This window comes from Oryctolagus cuniculus, chromosome 18, assembly GCF_964237555.1.
Source record: "Oryctolagus cuniculus chromosome 18, mOryCun1.1, whole genome shotgun sequence".
Classification (NCBI taxonomy): domain Eukaryota; kingdom Metazoa; phylum Chordata; class Mammalia; order Lagomorpha; family Leporidae; genus Oryctolagus; species Oryctolagus cuniculus.
The window spans coordinates 11,266,602-11,291,131 of NC_091449.1; the positions used below are offsets into that span (position 1 = coordinate 11,266,602).

At 64.9% G+C, this 24,530-nt stretch overlaps 3 protein-coding genes across 5 annotated transcripts; 1 reads left to right on the forward strand and 2 right to left on the reverse strand.

Annotated features, from left to right (window-relative positions):
- Positions 1-202: 202 nt before the first annotated feature.
- On the reverse strand, positions 203-10,082 carry QPCTL (glutaminyl-peptide cyclotransferase like). Of its 2 annotated transcripts, none has more exons than XM_008252226.4 (7): positions 9,448-10,082; positions 8,922-9,065; positions 7,606-7,887; positions 6,019-6,171; positions 5,813-5,912; positions 5,246-5,362; positions 203-3,061 (listed from the first exon to the last, which is right to left on the reverse strand). In XM_008252226.4, the coding sequence occupies exons 1-7, from the start codon at positions 9,640-9,642 to the stop codon at positions 2,916-2,918; spliced, it is 1,137 nt and encodes a 378-aa protein (XP_008250448.1). In that variant the 5' UTR covers positions 9,643-10,082; the 3' UTR covers positions 203-2,915. The 2 variants fall into 2 exon arrangements, with proteins under 2 accessions (XP_008250448.1, XP_069918108.1); XM_070062007.1 differs by lacking the exon at positions 203-3,061 and adding an exon at positions 4,144-4,752.
- A 144-nt stretch (positions 10,083-10,226) lies between these two features.
- On the forward strand, positions 10,227-14,637 carry SNRPD2 (small nuclear ribonucleoprotein D2 polypeptide). 2 transcript variants are annotated; one of them, XM_002723613.5, is made up of 3 exons: positions 10,227-10,376; positions 11,584-11,763; positions 14,335-14,637. In XM_002723613.5, coding segments are annotated over exons 1-3 (357 nt in total). In that variant the 5' UTR covers positions 10,227-10,374; the 3' UTR covers positions 14,510-14,637. The 2 variants fall into 2 exon arrangements, with proteins under 2 accessions (XP_002723659.1, XP_069918109.1); XM_070062008.1 differs by having other exon boundaries at positions 10,306-10,612.
- Positions 14,638-15,927: 1,290 nt separating this feature from the next.
- On the reverse strand, positions 15,928-23,293 carry GIPR (gastric inhibitory polypeptide receptor). The gene is given in 15 exon segments (XM_070062009.1): positions 15,928-17,168; positions 17,171-17,201; positions 17,204-17,278; positions 17,969-18,107; positions 18,176-18,264; positions 18,348-18,417; positions 18,591-18,651; positions 18,864-19,023; positions 19,448-19,592; positions 19,748-19,851; positions 20,493-20,596; positions 21,205-21,312; positions 21,780-21,879; positions 22,212-22,323; positions 23,202-23,293. Coding segments are annotated over 14 exon segments (1,479 nt in total). The 5' UTR covers positions 22,281-22,323; positions 23,202-23,293; the 3' UTR covers positions 15,928-16,944.
- Between the last annotated feature and the right edge of the window lie 1,237 nt (positions 23,294-24,530).

Consider the following 24,530-nt stretch of genomic DNA (forward strand, 5'->3'; position numbering starts at 1 on the left):
TGCGCCAGCCCTTGTCCTGGCGGTCTCGGGGGACTGCGGGCAGCCTGCTGTCACCGTGCTGCAGGAAGGGAGACCCCTTCCCTCCGCTTCTGCGTGCGCCTCGTGGGCCGGAGCAGCCTGGGGAAGGCGAAGGAGACCCGGAGACGGAAACGCAGCCCTACGAGTGAAAGTTTAAAAATACTCGGTGAAAAGGGGGAGGAAACACTTTTTAAAGATTTATTTATTTGAAAGGCAGAGTTAGAGAAGCTGCCAGGAGCCAGGAGCTTCATCCGGGTGTCCCACGCGGGTGCAGGGCCCCCAGCACGTGGTCTGTCCTCCACTGCCTTCCCAGGCGCGTTAGCAGGGAGCTGGACGGAAGTGGAGCTGTGACGGTGGCGTCACAGGCAACAACTCAGTCTGTGCCACAGCACGGGCCCCGCCACATTTTAAAATTTAAATAAAAAAGAAAAGAGAAAACGGACATTGAGAGGCTGCAGGCAGTTCCTGGCGTCCTTACAGAGGGGTCAGAGCCCTCACCGCTGAGCTGAGTGAGACAGACCTGGGTCTGAGCGCTGGCCCCGGGTCAGGGAGCTTCGGTCCCCTGTGCTGGCTAAGCCAGGTTGTTCAGACCCTCTTGCTGAAAACAGCACGTAGAATAATTTCCTTAACAGCATCAAGTAAAATCCAGCTGGCGCCCACCAAGCTGAAGACGAAGGGGAAGGTTTGGCCGCTGGGGACAAAAGGGTTTCCTGTTGACGTTCACAGCCTTACTGGTGAGGCACAGCGGGCAGCAGTCAAGGCCACGGGCTGCCCGAGGCAGGATCCCAGGGAGCCGCGGGTTCAGGACCCCGAGGGGACCGTGGACCAAGGAGAGAGAAAGCTGACCTGGGACACTGTGGTCAGAGACTCGCCCTTGCCGCAGGTGTAGACAGACCCACGCCCTGTGTCACAGGCGACCGCGCTGAGCGGCCTGGCGGGAGGAACTCAGTGTCCCCGCGAACAACTTCTCACAAGCAGCAGCGGGACGCACCGAGAGCAGAAACACCCAGAGTCCTCGGCCACCGGCGACGAGCCCTGTTTATTCCCGGCTCTCTTTACAAAGAGCTAAAGGCTGAAAACCGGCCTGCGAAGAAGCCGTAGACGTGACTTCTAGGAGTGAGAAATACCACAGAGGAAGTCACAGACTCGGGGCTCGGGAGGGGCCGCAGATGGGGTGCGGCTGAAGGGGGAGTTTTCTGGACGAAAGCTGAGGGAGGAGGGAGAACCGAGCAGAAAACAAGAGAAGAGGGGCAGAGGGGGCCCGAGAGGCGAGGGAGGAGAGGGCGGCGGCCCGACTCGTGGCGCGGCCAGTGCAGAGCCCACACAGCCACGGTGGCCGCACGCCACACTGACATGAGGCACCCGCGAGTCAGAGGCAGACAGAAGCTCCCCCTGCCCTGTGACCTTGGGTCACTGATTTTTCAGGAGCTCAGTTTCTCAATCTGAGAAATGGGGATAAACGCGAGTATCCCTGTGCCAAGCGCTTGGGACCAGCAGTGTTTTCAGACGCGGGTCCCTTTGCGTGTACACAGTACTGGCAGGACAGGACTCCAGTCTAAACAGGAAATGCCTACGTTCCATACACACCTTGCACAAACGGCCTGGGGGCACTTTTGCACACTATTTCCATGTGCTTGCATCTCAGCCGCGAGCCGCCACGTGAGGCCCGGTGGGAACGTGACATCAGTCGTGTGCTGTAGCATTTCAGGTTCTGGGGCCTGGGAGGCCTGGCGCTTGCAGAAGACCCTGCCAGTCCCTGCCAGCTTCCGTCAGGCGCGGCTGACGACCCAGATTCAAGCCGAAATTGTGCATAAAGCCACTCACAAGCCGCGTAAAGGCCTTGGCTGCTTTTGATCAATACCCTGTTCCTGTAGCCCAGGTGGTTGGGGAAGGAAGGTAGGGCTGGGGGAGGGGGAGGGGAGCACGGCCCACGGGGACGGTCCCCGGCCCGTGCGACAGCCTCAGCACGCGCGCCTCAATCACCACATCCCCAGAGAGCGAGCCGAAATCGCGCCCGCCTCAGGAGGGGGGCACTGAGCTGACGGGGGGCCATGCTGGCTGCCTGAGGGAGCCGCGTCCGGGACCTGGTGTCCGGCCGCGGCCTGAGACTGAGCCCTCGAGTTCTGGAGTGGAGGCGGACGTCACCTTCGCTGTCTAATGACCCTCCACGTTGGGTGCTAGGCAGGTGTCCCCCGCTGCCGCAGGGTCCCGGCCTGTGAGGGGCACCCCAGCGGAGTGGGTGCGAATGCAGCCGCACCCCCCACCCTGGAAAAGGTGGTTTGGCAGAGCCGCTCTGCCGTGACCCCATGTCCTTCCCGCCCTCGGCGCTCTTAACAGTGCAAACCCAGTGTTTCCAACGATCTTCTGAAAGGGTTCCACGGCCAAGTGCTTTGGGAACTGCTGCACCGAGGCCCTTGGCCGCGCACCGCCGATGCACTCCAGTTCTGCAGAATCTACGTGCAGGCGCCGCTCCTCTGCCCGCCCACGGGGTCTGCAGCAGGACGGGCCGGCCTCCATCTCCCCTGCGCCCGTGCACGGCACGTGCCCCGGAGGCCCCCCTCCCCGGGAGCTGGGTCTGCACGGCCGACACAAGACGCAAGCCGCAGAGCGCCCGCTTGTTCCCGCAGTGTCGCTGGTCCCGGCCCTCAGCGTCTGGTCCCTGCGCACCTGCACACCCAGTGTTCACCTCCGGGAAGGGCCAAGCTCTTCCTCCTTGGGCTCCCACGCCCACGGCGGCCTCTTTCCTGTCCTTGGAGGGTGGCCGCGGAGAGAGGGTCTGCAGGGACAGTGCAAGCAGGAGCCACAGAGGGCGAGGGCGAGCAGCAGGCGTGGGCTCCCGGGCTGCAGGTGCCATCGGCACGCTCCCTGCTGCTGCTCCGCACGGTCAGGCCCGCAGCCTAGAGCCCCAAGTACTCCGCCAGGAACACGGCGAGGATGCGACTCAGGTTGTGCACCGTGGGTGGGTGGAGGTTGGCCTCCGAGTCGGCGGGTGTGTGCCAGACGGAGGGGAAGGGCGTGGCGATGAGGTGGAGCACCGGGACCCCTGAGGGGAGAGAGAGGTCAAGGCCATCACCGGTCTGGGGCCTGGACCCGGGTATCCTTGCCACCCCCCACCCCGCCCAGGTTCTGTCTCAACACTTGAAGATATGGTGGTTCTTCTTCTTCTTCTTTTTTTTTTTTTTTTTTTTTTTTTAAGATTTATTTATTTATTTGAAAGGCAGAGTTAGAGGCAGAGGCAGAGGCAGAGAGAGAGGTCTGCCATCTGCTGGTTCACTCCCCAAATGGCTGCAACAGTGGGAGCTGGGCCGATCTGGAAGCCAGGAGCCAGAAGCTACTTCCAGGTGTCCCACTTGGGTGCAGGGGCCCAAGGGCTCGGGCCATCTTCACTGCCCTCCCGGGCCACAGCAGAGCGCTGGATCGGAAGTGGAGCAGCCGGGACTAGAACTGGTGCCCATATGGGATGCCTGCGCTTCGGTTGCAGCTTCACCTGCTGTGCCACAGTGTGGGCCCCGAAGATAGGGCTCTTGAGTGCATGTTTATTTTTTTAAATCAATATACCTATTGTTTCCATGACACAAATTAGAGCCACTGTAAGCTGAATGGACTGTGGAGAGACCAAGAGAAAGAGGCCCCTCACTTCCTCCCTGGGCAGGTGCACACCACGCCCCTTCTAGTAAGAAACAGCACCCAGACGAGCCCAGCACCGCCCGGAGCCCAGCCCCCGTCCGAGGCGGCACGGCACAGTCCCTACAGTGAGCCCTCTGCAGGGCGGGCTGGGGCAGAGTTAGGACGCTGCTTGGGACTCCTGCATCCTTCTCAGAGCGCAGGGGTTCAAGTCCCAGGTCCCAGGGCCGGGGTTGTGGCACAGCTGCCTCACTTCCCATCCAGCTCTCTGCTGTGGCCTGGGGGAGCAGTGGAAGACGGCCCGAGTGCTTGGGCCCCCACACCCATGTGGGAGACCAGGAAGAAGCTCCCGGCTTCAGATCGGCGCAGCTCCGGCCATTGCGGCCATCTGGGGAGTGAACCAGCAGACAGAAGACCTCTCTGTCTCTCTCTGGCTCTGCCTCTCTCTAACTCTGCCTTTCAAATAAATTAATTAATTAAAAAAAAAAAAAAAGGAAAGCATATAAGCATATTTGCTGGATGAGTAACTGACACAGCACACATTTTGAAGGTGGATTTTAGCACTCACGCTGTGCCAAGCCCGGGGTGAGCAGGCAGTATGCACACCTGCCCGTCACAGCCCTATGTCTACACATTTGTATGCAAGGAAAAGGTCATGGAAAATATGCATTACATTTTTCCTACCAACTTTCGGAAGTTTCCTTGTAGAGAGACATTTTCCAGACAACAAAACCAAACCAAACCCAGGACTGAGAGAGGCCAGGGACTTTGCCCGAGGGCTCAAGCCTGAGCTGTGGATCCTGGAATCCAGCCCCGACTGGTTTGAAAACACAGAATCTTAGCCCCGCACCAGGGGCTTCTGACCCTGACCTCTCCATCGGAACCCCAGTCATGCAGAGCAGAGTGTGGGTTCAGCAGGCCGGAAATGCAGGTGCCCCTGCTGGTCTGCCAGGGCCTCAAGAGACGGGGGGGGGGGGGGGGGGGGGAGAAGTTCTGCCATCATCCGGGACACTGCTAGCCGACAAGGACCTGGGTGCTGGCCGCATGGGGCACCGGGCCCGTCAGATCTCTACGGACACGAGGGTACTGCAGGCAGTTCTTGGAAAATGCCTGTTATGGGAAAACTTAGTATTTGAGCATTTTTTTCTACCAAAATAAACTTGTCTTTTAAAATTTTTTTTTTTTATTTGAAAGGGAGAGAGACAGACAGACAGATCTCCCATCTGCTGGTTCACCCCTCAAATACCCGCAATGGCCAAGACTGGGTCAGGCGGGGCCAGGAGCCAGGAGCCCCATCCAGGTCTACACAGCAATCAGTACTTAGGCTACCCCCGCTGCCTCCCCAGTGCACATCAGCAGGAAGCTGGAATCAGGAGTGATCCAGCGTGGGATGCAGGGGTCCTGAGTGGCACCAAACACGGGCCCCAGCACAGCTTTCAATTCCGTTTTCCCATGAACTGTTCGAGGTACCCTCCCGGGAGCACACTCACACCCCTGAGACATCCCCATTCCACAGATGAGAAAGTCGAGGCACAAAGGGGCTAAGAAAGCTCCCACGCCCAGCACCTCGGCCTCTGGGCCCGCCCCTCGCGGCAGCACGCACCTCTGCGGAGGAAGGGGATATGGTCGTCCTCCACGGAGCCGGGGGGCTCCCCGGGCTGGAAGTACATCACTTCCTCGGGGTGGGACTGCAGCAGGTTCAGCCGGTGTAGACGCTTCTCTGGAGGCGGGGAGGGCCAGAGGGCAAGGGTCAGGCCTCAGCAGTCCAGGGCCCACAGCTCACAGCCAGACACAGGCAGCGGGCCCGGAGCTAAGGCAATGGCTGTGCAACCACAGAACCACGGTGGACCCCGTGTTCCTGTCTCACTCCATCCCCCTGGGTCTGGGGGTGGGGGTGGACAGGACCGTTCCCCTCACGCTCATCTGACAAAGAGGAACCTGAGGCTCAGAGAGGGGAGGCCACTGGCCCGAGCTCACACAGCTGAGAAGGGAGAGCCAGGGCTCCAAACCAGGGCTGTCTCCCCGCCCTCGCCCCCGCCCCCCACCCCGGTCCCAGTTTCATAACCGCTGCTGCAGAATTCATTTGCATTTCTGCCCCGGTTCCTCAGGGAGGTGGGAGGTGGGAGGACCGGCCTGTCCCCCGCGCTGTCCCGGGTCCCTCCGCTCTCACCGATGCTCCTCAGCCGATGGAACCAGCGGATGGTGCGGGGGAAGTGGCTGTAGAAGGTGGGGTTGGGGGCTCCCAGCAGGTCAAGAAGCACGAAGAGCTCCTAGTGGGCAGAAGAAGCCAGCACTGGAGGGAGCCGGGCGGGGTCCCGCCCGCTCCACCTCCCCTTCTCCCTCCCTGGCCGGGAGCCGGCGGGACCCCGGTCTTACAATAGCCTGGATCCTGGTGGGGCCGGGACTGTGTGGCATGGACTCCATGAGCCTGGCCAGGTGCCGGGAGCCGTAGAGGGAGTCTTTGGGGCCCCACTCCTTCAGCGCCTCCTCGCCGTCCAGGAAGAGCAGCTGCAGGGTCACCGGGGCTGCCTGCAGGAGTGGACGGCCAGGCCCAGGTCAGCGGCAGCCCTCAGCCTCGGCCCGCCCACGCGGCCTGGCTCCTGGCCTGGCGGAGTAGGGACAGGGTAGACATCCTCACTCAGGGAGCGAGGTGGCCAAGAGCCAGACTCGCAGCCTGCATTCCCGTCTGCGCTCGGCTGTCTCGTGGCCACGCGGTCACCAGCGTGGTGTCCGTTCTAGTGTCCTTGTCCACAAGTGGGGATCAGGGCGGGCTCTTTCCATCCAGCAGGGAGCCGGGCAGGTCTTGGAACCACGCCCAGCGCGAAAGAACCAACTGAGTCTCTGCCCTCAAGGCTGAGTCTGGCAGAAGAGACAGAGCAGTGAGCTGCGCTGGGACAGACGCGTCCAAAGCCCACAGGGTCCTGGACAGCGCAGCAAGGGGCTCGGGGCGGGCCTGGCCTGGGGAGCTTCGAGGCTGCTGGGAAGGTGCGTTTGCACCCAGAGTGGGTGGGTGGGAGGGGCCTGTTTGCAGCCCCAGGGACAACACAGAGCCAGGCTGGCACCACAGAAGTGGCCAAAAAGGTTTGAGAGGAGATGGGGCGGGGGTGGGGGATGGGGGCTGGTTAGCAGTGGTCAAAGAGTTTGGGCTTTGTCTTAGGGGCCCTGGGGAGCCATGGAAGGGGTTTGAGGAGCAGGGGAGAAGGCTCCGACCTGTGCTTTCGTTCCCCAAGATTTCACGGACACCCTGCTTTATGTCGGGCCGACAGACCAGCAGGAAGCCACGGGACAGTGACGGCCGCTGAGCGGGGTGCTGGGGACCCCTCCCTGCAGAGGTGCTACTGGGGCGGGCACCCCATTGAAGGTGGGGGCCAGGAAGGAAGACACCCAAGAAAAAAACCCATCTTACGCAGAGCAAACAGCAGGTGCAAACACCCTGTGGTGGGCGAGAACCCTGTGGCTTAGAACACACAGGAGGTGGGTGTGGCTGAGCTGAGTGATGGGGGGAGGTGCAGAGGGCTGATGGTGCAGAGGCTACCGGTCTGGGGCACAGGGGAGTTGCAGAGGCCCCCAGGACCCAGTCACGTCACGGGTCTTCCATGCAAGTCTTCTCCACCTCCTAGGAACGCGACAGTCCCGGTCTCAGGTGACAGAGGAGGAGCTACGTCTGAGCCGTTAGGTGGCGCTGCAGGCAGTGCAGGCTACAGCGACTGCTGGGCCCGGGCGGGCAACACCCCTGGCCGCCGCAGGCGCCACTCTCCCAAGCAAGCTGGCTCTGGCACACCTCATGGGCTTATGCTTGGAGTGAGGTGGGAGCCGCGGAGGGTTTGGAGCCGAGAGGAGGCAGGAAGATGCCCGCGGCTCTGCGTGTTCCGTGGACGTGGGCAGACAAGCAGGATGGCAAAGGCCCAGGCAAGGGAGGGTGGTGGCTTGGCCCACGGCCCCTCGCCCACCCCTGCTCCTCACCTGCTCCTTGGCCCTGCTCAGCTCCAGATCCAGGGCCTGGGCCAGCTCCAGCAGCAAGGCACAGGGCACAGCCGAATCCGTGGCCCCCACGAAGGGGGCGGACCCCGGGGGGAAGAACTTTGAGTCGTAATGGCAGGCAAGGGTGAGGTGACGGGCAGCGCCTGGGTCCAGCGTGGCCACCACGTTGCCGAAGTCCAGGGGCCCCAGGGGCGTCGAGGCTGTGAAGGGATCCAGCTCCACATGCCAGCCGGCTGCCAGGGTCCGCAGCGTGGCCTCCAGGAACTGTGGCGACAGAGCGGTGGGAGGGCGGAGCGGGACTGGGGAGGAGGTGCGGGGAAGGCGCGTGGGACCTGAGCCCCGCGCGGCAGCCGGGGTGACTCGACCGCCCCGCGTGGGTCTCACTCATACCCTCCTGCTGAGCACCCACTGGGTGCCAGATGTTGGGGTGACCCCATCGCGACGCCCACGAGATGAACCCCAGCTTACTCCTAAATCTCTCACCGTGTGTGTCAACCCTTGTGGGATGCAGACTGCCTAGGAATGGCAGACGAGCAAACTCAGGGCGGGAGAAGTTAGGACGCTAGTCCAGGGGCCGCCGCTGTGGCAGAGCAGGGTAAGCCTCTGCCTCTGGTGCCAGCATCACATACGGGCACCGGTTCAAGCCCCAGCTGCTCCACTTCCGATCCAACTCCCTGCTAATGGCTTGGGAAAGCGGTGGAAGATGGCCCAAGTGCTTGGGCCCCTGCACCTGCGTGGGAGACCCTGGAAGAAGCTCCTGGCTCCTGGCTTCAGATCGGTCCAGCTCTGGCCGTTGCAGCCATATGGGGAATGAACCAGCAGATGGAAGACCTCTCTCTCTCTGTAACTCTGTCTCTCGAATAAACAAATCTTCAAATAAAATAGAATGAACCTGTCTCACGTGGGTCAGGAGGCAGCAGTATGCAAATGAGCCCTGATGCTTTCTAGGAGAAGTACAGCCAGTCCCAGCCGCCAGCTCTGGAGCTAACGTAAGCTTGGGTTCCAGCCCCGGTCTCCCACTGACCAGCTGCAAGCTCCCTGGGCCCCAGCCTCCTGACCAGCTGCAAGCTCCCTGGGCCCCGGCCTCCCCACCTGCACATTGAAGATCTTACTGACCCCTCACGGGGCTGTTTGCTGCTTGGGAAACACCTGTGTGAGACTCGAGTCAGTGCCTGGCTCCTGCCCCTCCGCCGCTCCGGGACCCTTGGACAGGACCCCCGCTTCCCATGCCCCGCTGGGCTAGGTGTGTGTGGGGGTGGGGGCGGGTCAGCGCTGGGAGAGGAGACGGGGCCTCGTACCTTTCTGACTTGGAGACTGCCCGGAGTGCCCGGGGCTCGCACAACAAGCAGCGGTCGCAGGAAAGTGCCCCAGAGGCGCTGCAGGTCCAGCTGCCCCACCACCCTCCGCAGCCGGGCCTCCGGGAGACTTCCGGTCAGCGGCGTCTAAAGAAGAGAAGAATGAGCGCACTGCTCCCTCCCCCCAAAAGCCCGGGTGCCTCCGCGGCATGGGAGACTTCCAGGATCAAAGTCTCTCCAAGCCCACCCGGTTTAGCCTACCCCTCGATCGTGACATGGAAACCGAAGCCCAGCGAGGGGAAGGGAGGCTTCCAAGAGTTGCCTTTCGGGCGTGGAACCCAAAACCCTCATCCTGACGACTCCGGAGCCTTTCTTTCCAGGGGGCGCGTTGGGAGGGGGCTTGCGCTCCGGGGAGGCAGCCGGTGGCACCTGCGGCCAGGGCCCCAGGTAGCGCCACGTCAAACCGAAACTCGGAAAGAGGAAGCGGGGAGAGAGGGCCCTCCAGTGCCCGCGCCGCGCCCAGCCTCACCCGCGGCAGCTCCTCGGTCCTGCGGTGCCAGCTGCCCCACAGCGTGTAGAGGGCCGAGCCCACGGCCAGCGCCAGCAGCAGCACGGGCAGCAGCTGCGCCCGCGGGAGCAGGCGGCGCTTGAGCGGCGAGCTCGGCTCCATCAGGCCGCGCTCCCCGAGCCGGGGCCGGGGCCGCCCGCGGCCCCCGGGACGCATGGCAGCTTTGCCCTGAAACCGGCCAGGGACCGCGGATGGAGTTCAGGCCCAGCCAAGTCCCACCCCATGGAATCACAAAGCCAATGAGCGACAAGAGCGCCGGGCACCACCCCGGCCCGGCGAGCCGGGTGCAGCTCCCGAGGACAAGCCTCCCCGGAGGCCCGGGGTGTCGCGATTGGCTCCCAGAGGGGTTGCACAACCCCCAGAGGGGACGCGAAGGCGTGCGGCCCGCCCCGGCGGAGCGGGTAAAGCCAATGGGCAGCGCCCGGCCGCGGAAAGGGATTGGTTCCGCGGGACGGGAAGATCCAGCGAGGCGTCAGGCCCCGAAGCCGGGACCGGATTGGCTTCGTGGAGGCCGCGCCCCCGGAGACGGGGCTGGCGGGCATTTAGAAACCTCTGGCCGTTTCCCTCCTGCAGCCTGTCCCGCCTCTACCACGAAGCGGCGCGACTCGGACTCTCTGTCTTGGTCTCTCCATCCCGATGAACACCTGCCCGCTGTGGTCCTTAAAGGCCTCGAACTGCCGCTCGCGGCTTCGGCCCCCTCGCTGCGCAGCCGGCGGGGGTCGCTATGGCAACAAGCCACGCCCCAGCCCGCCGGGTGGGTTTGCGCAGGCGCCCACGGAAGTGGCCCGCCGGAAGCGGAAGTCCCGCCCCTCTCGCGCTCCATCCGCAGAGGCAGAAGCAACGCGGAGGAGGTTGGAGTGAGAGTGACCCGAACGCGGGGCCGGCACCATGTGAGGCCGGGCTGGGCTTAAGCGGCGGGCGTGAGGTTGTGGGTGCGAATGCGGCCGATTAGCGGCGGAAGGGGGCGGCAGCGCCGGGGGCGGAGCAGAGCTCTCGGGCGAATTTTCTGTAATGAGCGTGGGACCGGCCCCCGGGGCCTCTGGCGGACCCTGAGTCCGCGAGGGCCGCCAGCTCTGTGAGAGAACGGGCAGCGGCTCCTCCGCGTCATCAGCTCGCTGGAGTGAAGGTTAAGAAGCGGCTTCTCGAGTTACAGAAGCCGGGGAGCGGGCGCGGGCTTTTAGGCATAGCGATTGGGGGCGAGGGGCTTGGAACGTGAGCTGGGGCCGGGGGCCGTGGCTGCTCGGCCTGATTCGCAACGACGCCGCGGCTGGGGCTGCAGGCTCAGCCGGGGGCCCTGGGAGGGTTCCGAAGAGGCTGCCGTGAGTTAGGCTTGCGCACGGCCCCCAGGCTGCCCCTGGGTGCAGGTAGCCCTGGCACGGAGGTCGGATTCTGCAGCCGGCCGGGGGGAGGGGTACGGCCGGCAGACGCATTGATTCGGCCCTGCCGAGCGGGACTACGGCAGGCTGGTTTTTAAGCCGGCGCCCGAGTGCTGTTCTGAACACCGAGGCTGGCCAGCCCCGAGTGGCCGGGCAGGCCTTTCTCCTGTGACTGTTGCCCGGGCTCCACGGGGTCGCAGCACAGTCAGGTCCCGTTACGCTGTAACCTGGAGATGACTTAGCGAGCGGGAGGTGTGCGCAGGGTGTGTGTGTGTGCGTCCCCGCCATCCCACCTAAGGGATCCGAGCCGCTGAGGCTTCCGGGACCCGGGCAACGCGGATCCTGGGACCAGCCCCCTGTGGATGCCGAGGGACAAGCGTCCGATTGTGGGGCAGTGGGCGTCAGACGCCAGGGGGAGGAAGGTGGGGGCGCCGTAGAGCAAGTCCTGACAGTGGCTGCTGTCCGAGTTGCCGTGGGAGACGAAAGAGGAGTGGACGTCCGCTTCTGCCCGGCCAATGAGAAGGGCGGACTTACCCCCCAGGGAGTGGTGTGCCCTGGGTGCAGCAGGCTGGGGAGGGGGCCTAGCGGGAGCTGAGCCGGGGCGGGCGGGGTTGGGGATGGCTGGTGGCTTCCAGGTGCTGATGCCTAGAGACCAGGCCGGCAGGGCTGGGGGGCGGCCCCGGCTCCTCCCCTCACCCGCGGGTCCCTCCTCCCCCGTCAGGAGCCTCCTCAACAAGCCCAAGAGCGAGATGACCCCCGAGGAGCTGCAGAAGCGGGAGGAGGAGGAGTTCAACACGGGCCCGCTCTCCGTGCTCACGCAGTCGGTCAAGAACAACACGCAGGTGCTCATCAACTGCCGCAACAACAAGAAGCTGCTGGGCCGCGTGAAGGCCTTCGACAGGTGCGCGGCCGGGGGCGGGGCCTGGCCCGGGAGGGAGGGGCCTGCGGGCGGGGCTCCTCCGAGGCCGCGCCTCCCGCCCTGCCCTGCGGTGGGCGCCAGCCGGCCCCTGCTGTGCTGTCCCTCTGAGCGGCCAGGCGACCCTCAGCGCGTGCCGTTATCTTGTCCGCACAGTGGCAGGCAGTCGTCGCGGTGGATACAGAGATGCGGTGACTTAACACGCATGAAGTGCCTGGCCACAGGACACCTTTTGGTTCATTCATTGAAAGAGAAGCGGAGAGACGGAGAGAGCTCCCACCTGCTGGGCACTCCCCGGATGTCCACAGTGGGGCCAGAGCCGGGGGTAGCACGCAGGCAGGCTTTTAATATTTTATTTATTTTGAGAGGTAGAGTTATGGATAGAGACACAGAGAGGTCTTCCATCCGCTGGTTCACTGAGCTGAGCTGACCAGGAGCCAGGAGCTTCTCCTGGTCTACCACGTGGATGCAGGGGCCCAAGCACTTGGGCCATCTTTTGCTTTCCCAGGCCACAGCAGAGAGCTGGATCGAAGAGGAGCAGCCGGGCCTCGAACCGGCACCCTTGTGGGATGCTGGCGCTGCAGGCCAGGGCGTCAGCCCACCAACCACAGCGCCGCCCCCGTGTGTTCTGTGGTGTCTCACTCACGCACTCACCGTGCCCCTGGCCGTCCTTTGTGGTGCCCACAGCCTTGCAGAGGTGCCCCTGGCAGGGCTCGGTCCTGCAGGAGAACCTTCCAGGCGCTCTCCTGCCGCCCGGTTCTGCTGGTCCTGGCCTGAGAACACTGCGGCCAGCGGGCTGTTGCCTGCCCCCTCAGCCCCTCCCACCCGCGACTGAATGCGCAGTGTGTGCAGGTGGGGCGGGTTCATTCAAACAGGCACCTGATGACGGGCGATCTCCTTCCTGCGCCCTCCCTCCAGGGACCGCCCCCCTGGTGGTCACAGATCCGCAGGAGTGTGGTGTGACTGAAACATCACATGTGTTGGAAGATGGGGGCTTCTTAGCCTTTTTTTTTTTTTTTTTTTTTTTTTTGACAGGCAGAGTGGACAGTGAGAGAGAGAGACAGAGAGAAAGGTCTTCCTTTTGCCGTTGGTTCACCCTCCAATGGCCGCCGCGGTCGGCGCGCTGCTGATCCGATGCCAGGAGCCAGGTGCTTTTCCTGATCTCCCATGGGGTGCAGGGCCCAAGCACCTGGGCCATCCTCCACTGCACTCCCTGGCCACAGCAGAGAGCTGGCCTGGAAGAGGGGCAACCGGGACAGAATCCGGCGCCCCGACCGGGACTAGAACCCGGTGTGCCGGCGCCGCTAGGCGGAGGATTAGCCTAGTGAGCCACGGCGCCAGCCTTTTTTTTTTTTTGAAAGGCACAATTACAGAGAGGGAGTGAGAGTGAGATCTTCCATCGCTGGTGCAGTCCCCAAGCGGCCGCATGGGCTGAGGCTGGGCCAGGCCAGAGCCGGGAACTGCAGCCACTTCCGGGTCTCCCATGTGGGTGCAGAGACCCAAGGATTCGGCCATCTTCTGCTTTTCTGGGTGCATCAGCAGGAGTTGGAGCCGAAGTGGAGCACCTGGGACTCGAACAGGCAACCATATAGGATGCCGGTGCTGCAGGCTATGGCTTTAACCCGCTGATCCACAGTGCCAGCCCCTTCTTATCCTTTTTTTTTTTTTTCTTTTAATCCCAGGACTGGCATCTGTGTACTGCGGGTTAAACTGCTGCCTACAACACCTGCGTCCCATATGGGCGCTGGTTCAAGTCCCAGCCACTCCATTTCTGACGCAGCTCCCTGCTGACGTGCCGGGGAGAGCAGCAGAAGCTGGCGGAGCACATGGGCCCCTGCCACTCAGCTGGGGGGCCCAGAGAAAGCTCCCAGCTTTGCCCAGGCCCAGCCTGGCCGTTACAGCCATTCGGAGAGTAAGCCAGTGTGTGGAAGGAACAATCTTTCTCTCCATCTCTCTCTCTCTAACTCTGCCTTTCAAATAAATAACTGCATCCTTCAAAAAAAAAAAAAAAAAAAAAAAAAATCCCTGGACCGCTGCTGTGTTGTAGTGGGCTAAGCCTCCACCTGCGACGCCTGCATCCATACAGGCACCGGTTCAAGTCCCGGCTGCCCCTCTTCCAGGCCCGCTCTCTGCTGTGGCCCGGGAGTGCAGTGGAGGATGGCCCAAGTGCTTGGGCCCTGCACCGCGTGGGAGACCCGGAGGAAGGGCACTTCCGGGCCCACTCTGGACGCCTGCCTGCTGTGTTGGGTTCAGTCCTAGTTCTGCTCCCGGCCCAGTGGTCCCTGTGAGGCGGCAGGTGGTGGCCCAAGTGCTTAGGTCCCTGCCACCGCGTGGCACTCGGGTGTTGCTGGCATCTGGGGAGTGACCAGCAGGCGGAAGCTCCCCCGCAGTTCCTCGGCAGCACCGCTGTCTCCGTCTCGGGGAGGAGGACACAGGCGCAGGGGGGGCGGGGGCAGCGGGGGCTGCAGGGCGGCTGTCCCTTCCCCACGCCCAGCACGGCTCGGCGGGGCGGGCCAGAGGCTCCCCTTGACCCTGCCCCCCCCCCGCCCCCCGCAGGCACTGCAACATGGTGCTGGAGAACGTGAAGGAGATGTGGACCGAGGTCCCCAAGAGCGGCAAGGGCAAGAAGAAGTCCAAGCCGGTCAACAAGGACCGCTACATCTCCAAGATGTTCCTGCGCGGGGACTCGGTCATCGTGGTGCTGCGCAACCCGCTCATCGCCGGCAAGTAGGGCGCCGCCCTGCGCCCGCCCCGCCCTGCGCCGGCCCCGCCCCGCTCATCGCCGGCAAGTAGGGCGCCGCCCCGCCCTGCGCTGGCCCCGCCCCGCCCTGCGTCAATAAAGCCCCAGCGTGTTTTCTAGCGGGTCTGTCTGCTCCAGCGCCTCGCGGGCGGGGCGCACCTGGGAGAGGGCGGCCACCGGGCTGGGGCCAGGACCTGCGGGGGGAGGCCGGTCTGCGCCCCGCCTGGCTCACTTCCCCGTCCACAGCAGCCAGTCACGTGGGAGTGGCCGTTCAGTTCAGGCTGGCGCGAGTTCTGTGCGCCTTTCCCTGGCTCTCCTGGTCTCCCTGTCGCCCTCTTCCGCCCCCTGCCTCTCAGGGCTTTGTCCTTGCCCGGGTTTCTTCTGGACTTTGTTTGCATTCGTGCCGACAAGGCAGGGGCCTCCTGTGTGCCCCGCCCCGTGCAACAGTGCCCGGGACAGCCCTGGACCCGCCTCAGCTGGGTGTCGGCGCTGTCAGCCTGTGTGTTACGTGTTGCACAGGAGGGAACTGAGGCCCAGAGAGGCAGCGTCACCCCCCAGGGGCACCCAGGCAGGACGTGGTGGTGCCAGGATCCACACCCACGCCTGTGGCTTCGCCGCTGAGCCCTGCGCCCTTCAGGTGACAACTTAAAACCCTGAGGGGCTTCTCTGTGCGGGCAGAGGTGGCAGAGCGGGCCCTCAGCGAATGGGCTTTAAGGAAAAGCTGTCTTGTGGGACACACGCCGCGTGCTCTCCCTGCCTCTGGATGGAGCCACACCCGGGCTGGGGGCAGGCAGAGGGGCCAGCGGCCATGGGCTGAGGGTTCCGTGAGGGTCTCCGTCTAGGTGGGACAGCGCCCCGGGGCTCTGGGTGGGGCTGGGGAGCTGCTTTCCACCAGTGATAGGTGGGCGTGGGTAGGTAGGACCTCTTTCACCAGCCACACCGTTACCCACTGGCAAATGAGCCCACGGGCACGCAGGGAGCTGCTGCACCCAGGCCCTCGGGAGTGGTGTTGCCCTCGGGGTGGGGGTGGGGGTGGCTGCAGAGCCCTGGGATTGGCTTCTTCGCCAGCGGCAGGCCTGGTGCCAGCCCGGAGTCACAGGCCCAGCTCCGGGTCCTGCTGTCAGCCTGCTGCTGCTGATCGGACGCGCCAGGAGGTGGGACGCGGTTCCCCGAGGCGGCCGCTCCCTCTGCCTGGCAGGTAAGACGCCAGTTTGGACCCCGTGTCCCGAAGTGGAGTGGCCGGCTTGAGTCCCGACCCTGCCCCTGTTCCAGGACTCACGCGGCCGCCACAGCAGGGGCCTAGGCCCGCCACAGCAGGGGCGCTCCGATAGCTCCAGGATGGGGGGTGGGATGCCGCGCCACAGCCCAGCTCCCTCCCCATCCCCACCCGAGCCCTTCAGTGCTGGAAGCCAAAGCCTACGTGTGGGCAGTCTGGGGGGGGGTTCCTCGGGCCCCGTTCTGCAGCTGTGAGCCAGGCTGCTCCTGCCCCTCACTGCTCTCCAGAGGATGGGACGGGGCACACACCGTGGGGCAGCCCACGCTGCCTCTGCAGGCCCCGCCCAGCCAGGGGCCCTCTGTAGCCAGCTCCAAGGAGACTCTCCCACCCCGGAAAGAAGACAGAAAACAAGGGGTGCTCCAGTTTTATTCCCAGGGGCACCCACCGCGGTGGGGGGGGCCAGGCCACAGGCTGAGAAGGCTCAGCTGTGGGCACAGCTGTGTGGGGAAGACGGGGGTGAGGGCCTCGTGGCTGTGCAGCGGTCAGCTTGCCGGCTCTCAGTGCCCACGGCAGCCCGTCTCTGGAGCTGGGTTGTGTGTCCTCCCTGCGGCTAGCTGTGCCCTGGCCGCTCTGTGCGCGGGTGTCTGCCGTGAGGCCGCCCCAAGGTGTCTGTGCTGACCGCCCCACACCCGGCCCCCCGACGCCGGCAGTGTCACAGGACACTGGGTCCTCGCCCTGAGCCGGGTCTCCTCTCCGCCACCCTTCTGGTCTCTCGTTCACTGCACTTCTAGGACCTGCCGGCCCCTCCACGCTGCCTTTGAAACGGCTCCTGCCTGGTGAGCTTCCGCACCCCTACGGCAGCCGGGCAGCTCGCTCAGCTCTGGCATCCACCCCTGCCCCCACCGGGCGTACCGGGGCCCCTGCCAACAGCCTTCAGTGCGCCCGGAGTAAGATCCTGACTGTGTGCCCCTGTCTGCTGCTGGCTCTGGCTCATTCCTCTCCAGTTCCTCCCTGCCCCGGGGCCTTAGCACATGCTGTCCCTTCTGCCAGACCTCCCTTCAGAAGCCATTTCCATAGCCTGTGTGATCTGCGTGAGGCCGGCGACCTGGTTTCCTGTCCCCTAATTCCCCGGTGTCCCCCACACTGGGCCTGGCACACAGCAAGCACTCAACAAATATGTGCTGATTGGACAGACGCGGGACCCTGCTACCTAGCAGTAACTTTCCAGTACCCGGCTGGCCTCATCCCCAGGGCCTGGCAAGGTCCCAGAGGGCAAGGCGCGGCCGGTGGGGACGCGGCCGGGGCCCGGGCCCGAGGGCAGGGCCCGAGAGGCGCGCTCCGGGCGCTGGCGCGGCTCCTCGCCCAGGCAGCGCTGCGAGCGGCAGTGGCGCCAGCCGCGCCAGCCGCGGCGGAGCTCCGACTGCACCTGCAACGGCAGGCGCTCAGAGGCGGCGCCGTTCCCCGCGCGGCCGCCAGGGGGCGCGGCCCGGGGCTCGGCCTACCTCCTTGTTGATGAAGCAGTAGAGGACGCTGACCAGGAAGCCCTGGCGGAGGGAGGGGCGTGGGTTAGGTCACGGCTGGGGCTGTCAATCAGCGTGGCCTACTGCCATTCACTGGTACTAAAGTAACCGCAGGTAGGCGTCAATACGTTTATACTGTTCTGTTCTAACTTAAGTATCGAATGTGTTTCCTGTAGGGCTTGAGGTTACATGTGCTCACGTACTACCTCCCAGGATTCTTTAAAACCGACCCCCGGCAGCCCCACTTAGGGCAGCGGCGCAGCCAAGGCCCCCACCTCACCAGCCGCTCTCACACCTCGGGTGGCACCTGCTGTGTCCCTTCCTGGAACATGGCCTACCTGCCTGGCTTCTCCCCCAGTGTCCCCCTAAGGTGGCCACCCCGTCCGTGGGGACCCCTCGGCTCTCCGCGCCCTCTGCTTCCCTCGCACGGGGACCTCCTGGTTCACTGACTCCCCCGATAAAGAACCGGGGGGGAGCCGAGGGGCACTGGGGCCGCGCATGCGCTCAGCCTTCCGCTGACCGCCCTGTCCAGGCTGGAATGAGAGGCCTGGTGTCGGCCTAGCAGTTAGGCTGCCGGCTGAGGTCCCCGGGTTCCGCACGTGTCAGCACCCAGCCTCCTGCTAATGCTGGGTTCCTGCCACCCACGGGGGAGACCCGGATTGGGTGTTGCCCTCAGCTGCAGCCCAGGGAGCCCGGCCCGCCCCGCCCGCGCACCTGGAAGGAGCTTAGGAAGATCTCGAAGCCCAGCTTGGCCAGGCGCAGGGCGCCGCGGGCCTGTTCCTCCGTCACGGGCGCGAACACCACCTCGTGGACGCCCAGCAGGGGCACCAGCGTCAGCGTGGAGCGAGCCAGCCTGCGGGGAGAGGGGCGCTGGTCCGAGGCCGGGGCTCTGGGCGCGCCCCCGCGGCCGCCAGCCCTCACCTCAGGCGGTAGTCGGGGCAGCGCATCTGCCGGGTCCTCAGCTTGGACACGAGGACGCCAAGGATGCGGATGAAGATCAGGAAGTTTATCTGCAGGAGAGCGAGGAGCCTCTGACCGCGCGACCCCAGCCCGGGTGGGGGCGGGCGCGAGGGCGGTCGGGAGGGGGCTGTACCAAGATGGTTATGAGGATGGGGGTGCGGATGATCCACCAAATGGCCTTGACATCGTTCCGCTCCCAGCACCTGGGGGAGGTGGGGTCCGGCTGAGACGTGGGCAACCCCCCGAGACTCACCCAGGCGCACTCGCCAGACCCCGCCCACTCTCCTCGAAGCCCCGCCTGCTACTGTCAGAACCCCACCCCATCCGCCAAGGTACCGCCCACCGCCCAGGCCCCGCCCCAGCCCCTGGGACTCACTGCGTGTTCTCGTACAGGTACCTGACGATCACCCAGGCAAAGACGAAAAGCGCGGGGGCCCCTGTGCAGACCCCGGCCCCGCCCCCCACCCCGCCGCAGCTGTCAGCGCGCGCACAGGCCCCGCCAGGCCCAAGACCCGCGAGTTCCTCTGCCAGGGTCGGGGCGGGGTGGGGGGCGGCCTAGAGAGGGGAGGAGGCCCCCAGAGGTAGACAAGGCGAGGCGGGCGGGGAGCCGAGGCGCGCTGGGCTGGGCGGGGCCGGGGTCGCGGCTCACCCCAGCCAAGGAGCAGGTAACAGCGGAAGTGGCCCTCCTCCGAGCCGCCAGGGAACACCAAGAGGCTGTGCAGGTGCAGGCCCTCCACCAGCAGCCACGTGTAGCTGGCACCCACGCAGTACTGGGTCAGGATCTGGGCCGTGCGGCAGGCGGCGAGGGCCTGGGGGGCGGCCAGGCGGTGGGTCCCCGGCACTCCGGGGAGATTCCACCTGCTCTCTCTGTCCCCAGTCCTGGCTCCTGCCAACTGCACCCCATGTCTTTTTAACAGCTGGTACGGCCCCAATGGGACCCGATCGAGGTTTTTGCCACCTCTGCTCCCAGGGTCTAGTCTCCCAGCCTGTCTTCCAGTAACAAAATGGTGCCCACCAAATGCCCACCCCCAACCCGGCTAGTTCCCCCCAGTCTGTGCCTGGCCTCAGCACCCGCGGGTGGACGCTCTCACCGAGGAAGGTGAAATTCCCACGGGGGGTTGGTGCTGGGAGAGGTTCGGGATCGGGAGGCAGCGTTGGGGGGGGGGTCCCTCCAAAAGTGTCTGGAGAGAGGCTGAGTGGGCGGGCGTAGGAGGCCAGGCCAGTGAGGCACACCTCGTTCCACAGGGCGGGGGCCTGGTCCCCGGGGTGGGGGCCCGGTGGAGGTAGCAGCCGGTCCCGGCTCAGGATGGCCGCAGCCCGCAGCGTGAAAGACGCGAACAGGTTGATGTGGATGTAATTCCGGGTGCAGTGCAGCCGCCTGGGGAGTGGGGGGGCAGTCAGGGGACCCCCCCAGAGAGCTGCTCTCAGTAGCCCAGAGCCCCTCTAACCCAGGGGGCCCTTCCCATAGGACCACCAGTGGGTGGGTGGGGCCGAGCCCCCCGTCTGGGGGCACACCCAGGCTTGGGGTCCCACCTGAAGACACCCAGGATGAGCAGTGCTAGGAGCAGCGTGGCCAGGGACAGGGAGTAGCCGATGGTGTACACGGCCTGCAGCCGCTCCAGGAAGCGCCTTTGGTCCTGGCGGGCGTGGGGGACACAGGAAGAAGCCTCAGTTCTCCCCGCAGGCCCAGGGAAGGGCAGGGAGGACGTCTGCTCTCTGTCCCCGCCCCCGGCACCCCGGGTTTCTTCTTGGGAAATTGCTCACTCTTGTTTGGCCGAGGCTCGGCCCACCAGCTCAGCCCCAGGCTGGACATGTGGCCCAGCAGTTCGAGCATTCGACCTGACCTTTGACCCAGGCCCCGGCCACCCTGCACAGAGTGCCCAGGAAGGGCAGGTCTCAAACCAGGACGAAGAGAACCGGTTCCTGGACGGGGACAGCCATGTCCAAGGACAGAATCTCCTGTCCCCGCGGGTCTCTGTGGCTGGTCAATGCAAGCGTCTGATCGTGGGGGCCCGTTTGCACCCCACAGGGACCAGGAGACCAGCACAGAGAAAACCAGGCACGCTACGAGCGCCTAGATCTTGCTGTGCCTGAAGCTGCTACCCAGTCACAGAAAGCCGATCCATTTCTCCTCTCCTTTGGGCGGGGGGGGCGGGGGGTGTCTCAGGCTTCTGTCACATGAAATGCAGCGTCTCGAGCAGTGCGGGGGGGGGGGGTCAGGCCTGGCCTGGGGATGCTGCTTCTTCACCTGTCCCTGGGCCTCCTGAGCTCTCCGTACCTGAAAGGCCTCGTTCTTCTCTGGGTTCTCACACTGGGTGTGGTCTCGCCAAGGTCCCCATTGGCCGTCACTGCCACACTGCCGGAGGACAAAGCCCGCAGCCACTGCAGGGAAACAGGGAGGGGATCAGAGGGCCACCGAAGGAGATGGAGACAGAAACACAAACTGGGGGCCGGCGCTGTGGTGTAGCGGGTAAAGCTGCTGCCTGCAGTGCCAGCATCCCATGTGGGCGCCGGTTCAAGACCTGGCTGTTCCACTTCCAATCCAGCTCTCTGCTACGGCCTGGGAAAGCAGTGGAAGATGGCCCAAGTCCTTGGGCCCCTGCACCCACGTGGGAGACCTGGAAGAAGCTCCTGGCTCCTGGCTTCGGACCAGCACAGCTCCAGCTGTTGTGGCCATTTGGGGAGTGAACCAGCGGATGGATGACCTCTCTCTCTCTGTCTCTACCTCTCTCTGTAACTCTGTCTTTCAAATAAATAAAATCAATCTTTAAAGAAAAGAAACAAAGCTACTTAGGCCGGGAAGACCAAGAGGCCCAGAGACAGAGAGATTCCAGAAAAGGAGAGAAAATCAGAGCTCCTTAGTCCTCAGAGCCAGGGTTGGAGAGACGAGGAGACACCAGCCTGGCAGGGCAGGAGGGGCGTACGTGGGCTGAGGGGACAAAGGTCAGGGGTGTAAGTGTCCGGGGAGAGTGGGGTGCCCAGTGCCTCACCTTGGCGGTGCCAAGGCAGGTACCAGGGGCAGGACGCTCGGGCCGTGGCGTTGGGTGCAGCGTAGTCCCAGCAGACATACATATCGAAGGACCCGTTACAGGCGAGACCTGGGGGATGGGCGGGGGGCCAAGTGTCGCGTGGGCCCCAAGCTTCCCTGCCTTCCACACGCCAAGCCCTGCTCGGCGCCCCACCCCACCGGGTCCTGTCCAGGCTCTGCCAAAGCTCCTCCCTCCAGCCCTCAAGGCCCCGCCCACCCCGCTAGCCCAGCTTCGGGCTCCTCCCACCCAGGAAATGCCCGCCTTAGATTCTTCCCCATCAGCGTGGGCTCCACCCAAAACTCCGCCCACTGTGGGGCCGGTCTTGCCCAAGACCCCTCCCACCTCAAATTTCCCATCCAGGCCCCTCCCACCATCCCGGCCCGCCCCAATCCTCGCCGAGCTCAGGCCTGGCCCCTCCCACCGACGCTAAGCCCCACCCAGGCCGCGGAGAGCCCGCCCACATCAACCCTGGACTTCTCCGGGATTTGGGCCCGGCACGGCCGCCCGAGGCGCGCTCCAAGTTTACCGAGGCGCACCTGAGGGGGGCTCCGCGCTCTCCAGGGTCTCCTGGCACTCCCTGCGGTACCGTTCCCAGCGCCGGTACAGCTCCCCGGCCGTCTGCCCCTCAGATCCTGTCTACGAGAAGACAGAGGGAGGACCCCCCTCCACCCAGACCGATCCCCGCGGCCCTGGAGACTTGGAGGGGCTGTCCCGTTTGGGTGGCCTAGAAACTCCTGCCAAGTCTTAGGGGAACCTAGAAGCCCCTGAGGACGTCGTCATGGGGGGCTGGAAACCTGGAGGAAAATTGGGGGGGGCGGCTGGACCTCCATGGGAGGGGGAGATGAGGACTGGAAGCAGCCAGCAACACTGGAATCTGGCGGGCGGGGCGGTCTGCAATCTCTCCTTGGGTGGGGGCCTCCCTCCAAGCCTGGCGCTCTGCTTCCCCCCCTCCCCCCCCAGCTCCTCACCTCCGCGCTCCGGAGCGGCAGCCCCGCCAGCGAGAGCAGCAGCAGCCGCCAGGGCGCCCAGCTGGGCATCGCGACGGCGGCCCGGGGTCCGGCAACACAGGGACGGTCTCCCCTGGAGGGACCCAAGGCCGATTCAGCACTCCAACCCCGGCGCCGCCCGGGCCTGGGGGATTCACGCACGTGGATCGCGGGCAGCGCCCCCTCCCGGCCCCCACGCGCGGTGCTGCGGCAGCTGGGGGCGGGGCCGGGGTCTGATAAGGGATTCCCGGGCCGCCCCCACCTGTTGCTGGGGCAGCGGCGGTGGAGGGGGGGGATTGTTTGCTGAGGGGGCGGTTGCCCTAGAGCTGCGGCTGGGGCAGAAGCGGTAGTGTCACCTCGAGTCTAGACATAGACTCTGGAGAACCTGGGGGCCGCCTTGCGGTGGGGATCCAGGCCGAGTCTGGGAGGGGAGCTTTAGATGCCCACCTGGCTTCCCACTGTCCTATCCCCAATGCTTCCAGGTAAAGCCCAGAGCCAGTGGGACGGCTGGCAGCCAGCACTCTGGCCTCAGGTAGGGGTGAGACCCCCCACACACTTAGTTCTGCAAGGACCTGGACGCTCTGAAATCCTCCCACCTACCCCCTAACACCCACCCAGCCCAGCCCACCCCAGCACCACGGAGGGAAGGGGGGTGCGGGGGCATCTTAGAGAGACAGACTGGGGCTGGGAATGAAAGACATGCAAGACAGAGAACCAGGACAGCCAGAGACAAGGAGACAGCGGAGAGAGACAGGGGCAACGGTTAGAAAGGCACAGGAAACGGACCCGAGAGACACAGTGAAGGGCGGGCGGGAAGAAGCCCAGGTACGAAGCCACCTGGAACTCAGCGGAGCCGGAGAGACAGAGGCGAGGGAGGACAGACTGGGCACGGAAAGACAAAGACAAAAGACAGGAACAGCGCGCGAGCTGGAGACAGGGAGACCCAGAGGGGCAGGCGTGGGGGGACCTCACCTGTCCCCCGTCCTGCTCCTGCTGCGTCCGTCGTCCACAGCTACCTCCACTGCCTTCCCTGGGCTCTGGAGGAGGTGATGGGCGCTGGAGCCTGGGGTGGTGGGAGGGGGCGGGGCCAGGGCGGGACAGAGAGCGGGAGGGGGAGCGAGCAGGGGACAGCGGCACCCCAGTATCACAGTCACCTAAGGCTAGGTGGGGGAGCAGGCACAGGGGTATCGCGGGGAAGCCCCCTCCCCAGCTGTACACACTCCCCTGTTCCACCCACAGCCCCCGCCCCGGTCCCCGAGTGCCCCCTCCCACCAAGCCACTCACACGGAGCCAGCCACCCAGCCACGGGCAGTGTCACACATGATCATGGAACGTCACGCACTGTGGCTCCCACAGTCACACCCAGAGAGCCCATCTGTCACCCACAAAGTGACAGTCACTCGGTGACACACACACACACACAGCCGCAGTTTCCCACAGTCCCAGTAGCATTGTCAGTCACGTACACATTCACACGCTCACTAGCACTGTCTGTCTCCCCTGCTGTCCCAGGAGGACCCCGGCACAGGGACCCCAGCATGTCCAGGGCAGGGCTGCAAGGAGCGATGGTGAACAAAACAAGCACACGCAAAGTCACGTGCCAGGCGTGCAGGCACGGCTCACACGCTCCTCACCACGAGAGGCCACGCGGTCACACCCCACGCCCCCAACCATCACTGAGGCACAAGCTCCCGGTGTCACCCGGTCACACACAGCCACACCCGTGACACGGTCACACTCCCACACTCGGTAGCCACCTGCGCTCATACACACGCCCCACATGTTGCACGTCACCCCAGCTCCGAATCCGCAGCTCGCACGTCTCCCGGCCACAGAACTCCCCCCCTCCAGCCCCTTCCGTCGCCCTCAATGTGGGGAAACTTCTGGACCCGGGGTGGGGGTGGGGCGGCAGGGGGCGCAGAGCCCCCGCAGCTCTGGGCGCCCTCACCCTGTACATCAACCGCCCTGTCCTGTGCCACAAACACTCGCTCCCACGGGGCCTGCATGATCTGCCCATTCCTCAGAGGAGAAACTGAGGCCCCAGGAGGGGTGGTGTGAGGTCTGCACCAGAGACTGGAAGGAGCCCCTTCTGGGGCGGGGCAGGGGTGTCCTTACTCCCTGCTCTCTGCCCGGCCTCCCTGCTCTCTGCCCCACATTCCTGCGCCCTCTGGGTCCTGGGAAAGACTCGGATCCTGGCGTGGGGAGAGAAGGGTCTGAGACTGTCCAGGCTGGGGCTTGGCGGGAGTCTCCCGTGGCCCCGAGGGGGTCCCAGGCTGTCTCTATGGGCGGGTGGGGTTGGGG

Excerpts from the sequence above, each read along its gene's own strand:
- QPCTL (XM_008252226.4), bottom strand. The coding sequence starts at position 9,642 with ATGCGTCCCGGGGGCCGCGGGCGGCCCCGGCCCCGGCTCGGGGAGCGC. Across the intron at positions 7,888-8,921 it reads GCAGTCTCCAAGTCAGAAAG|TTCCTGGAGGCCACGCTGCG; the intron begins GTACGAGGCCCC and ends CTGTCGCCACAG. Across the intron at positions 5,363-5,812 it reads CCATCGGCTGAGGAGCATCG|AGAAGCGTCTACACCGGCTG; the intron begins GTGAGAGCGGAG and ends CCCCGCCTCCAG.
- SNRPD2 (XM_002723613.5), top strand. Across the intron at positions 11,764-14,334 it reads CGCGTGAAGGCCTTCGACAG|GCACTGCAACATGGTGCTGG; the intron begins GTGCGCGGCCGG and ends CGCCCCCCGCAG.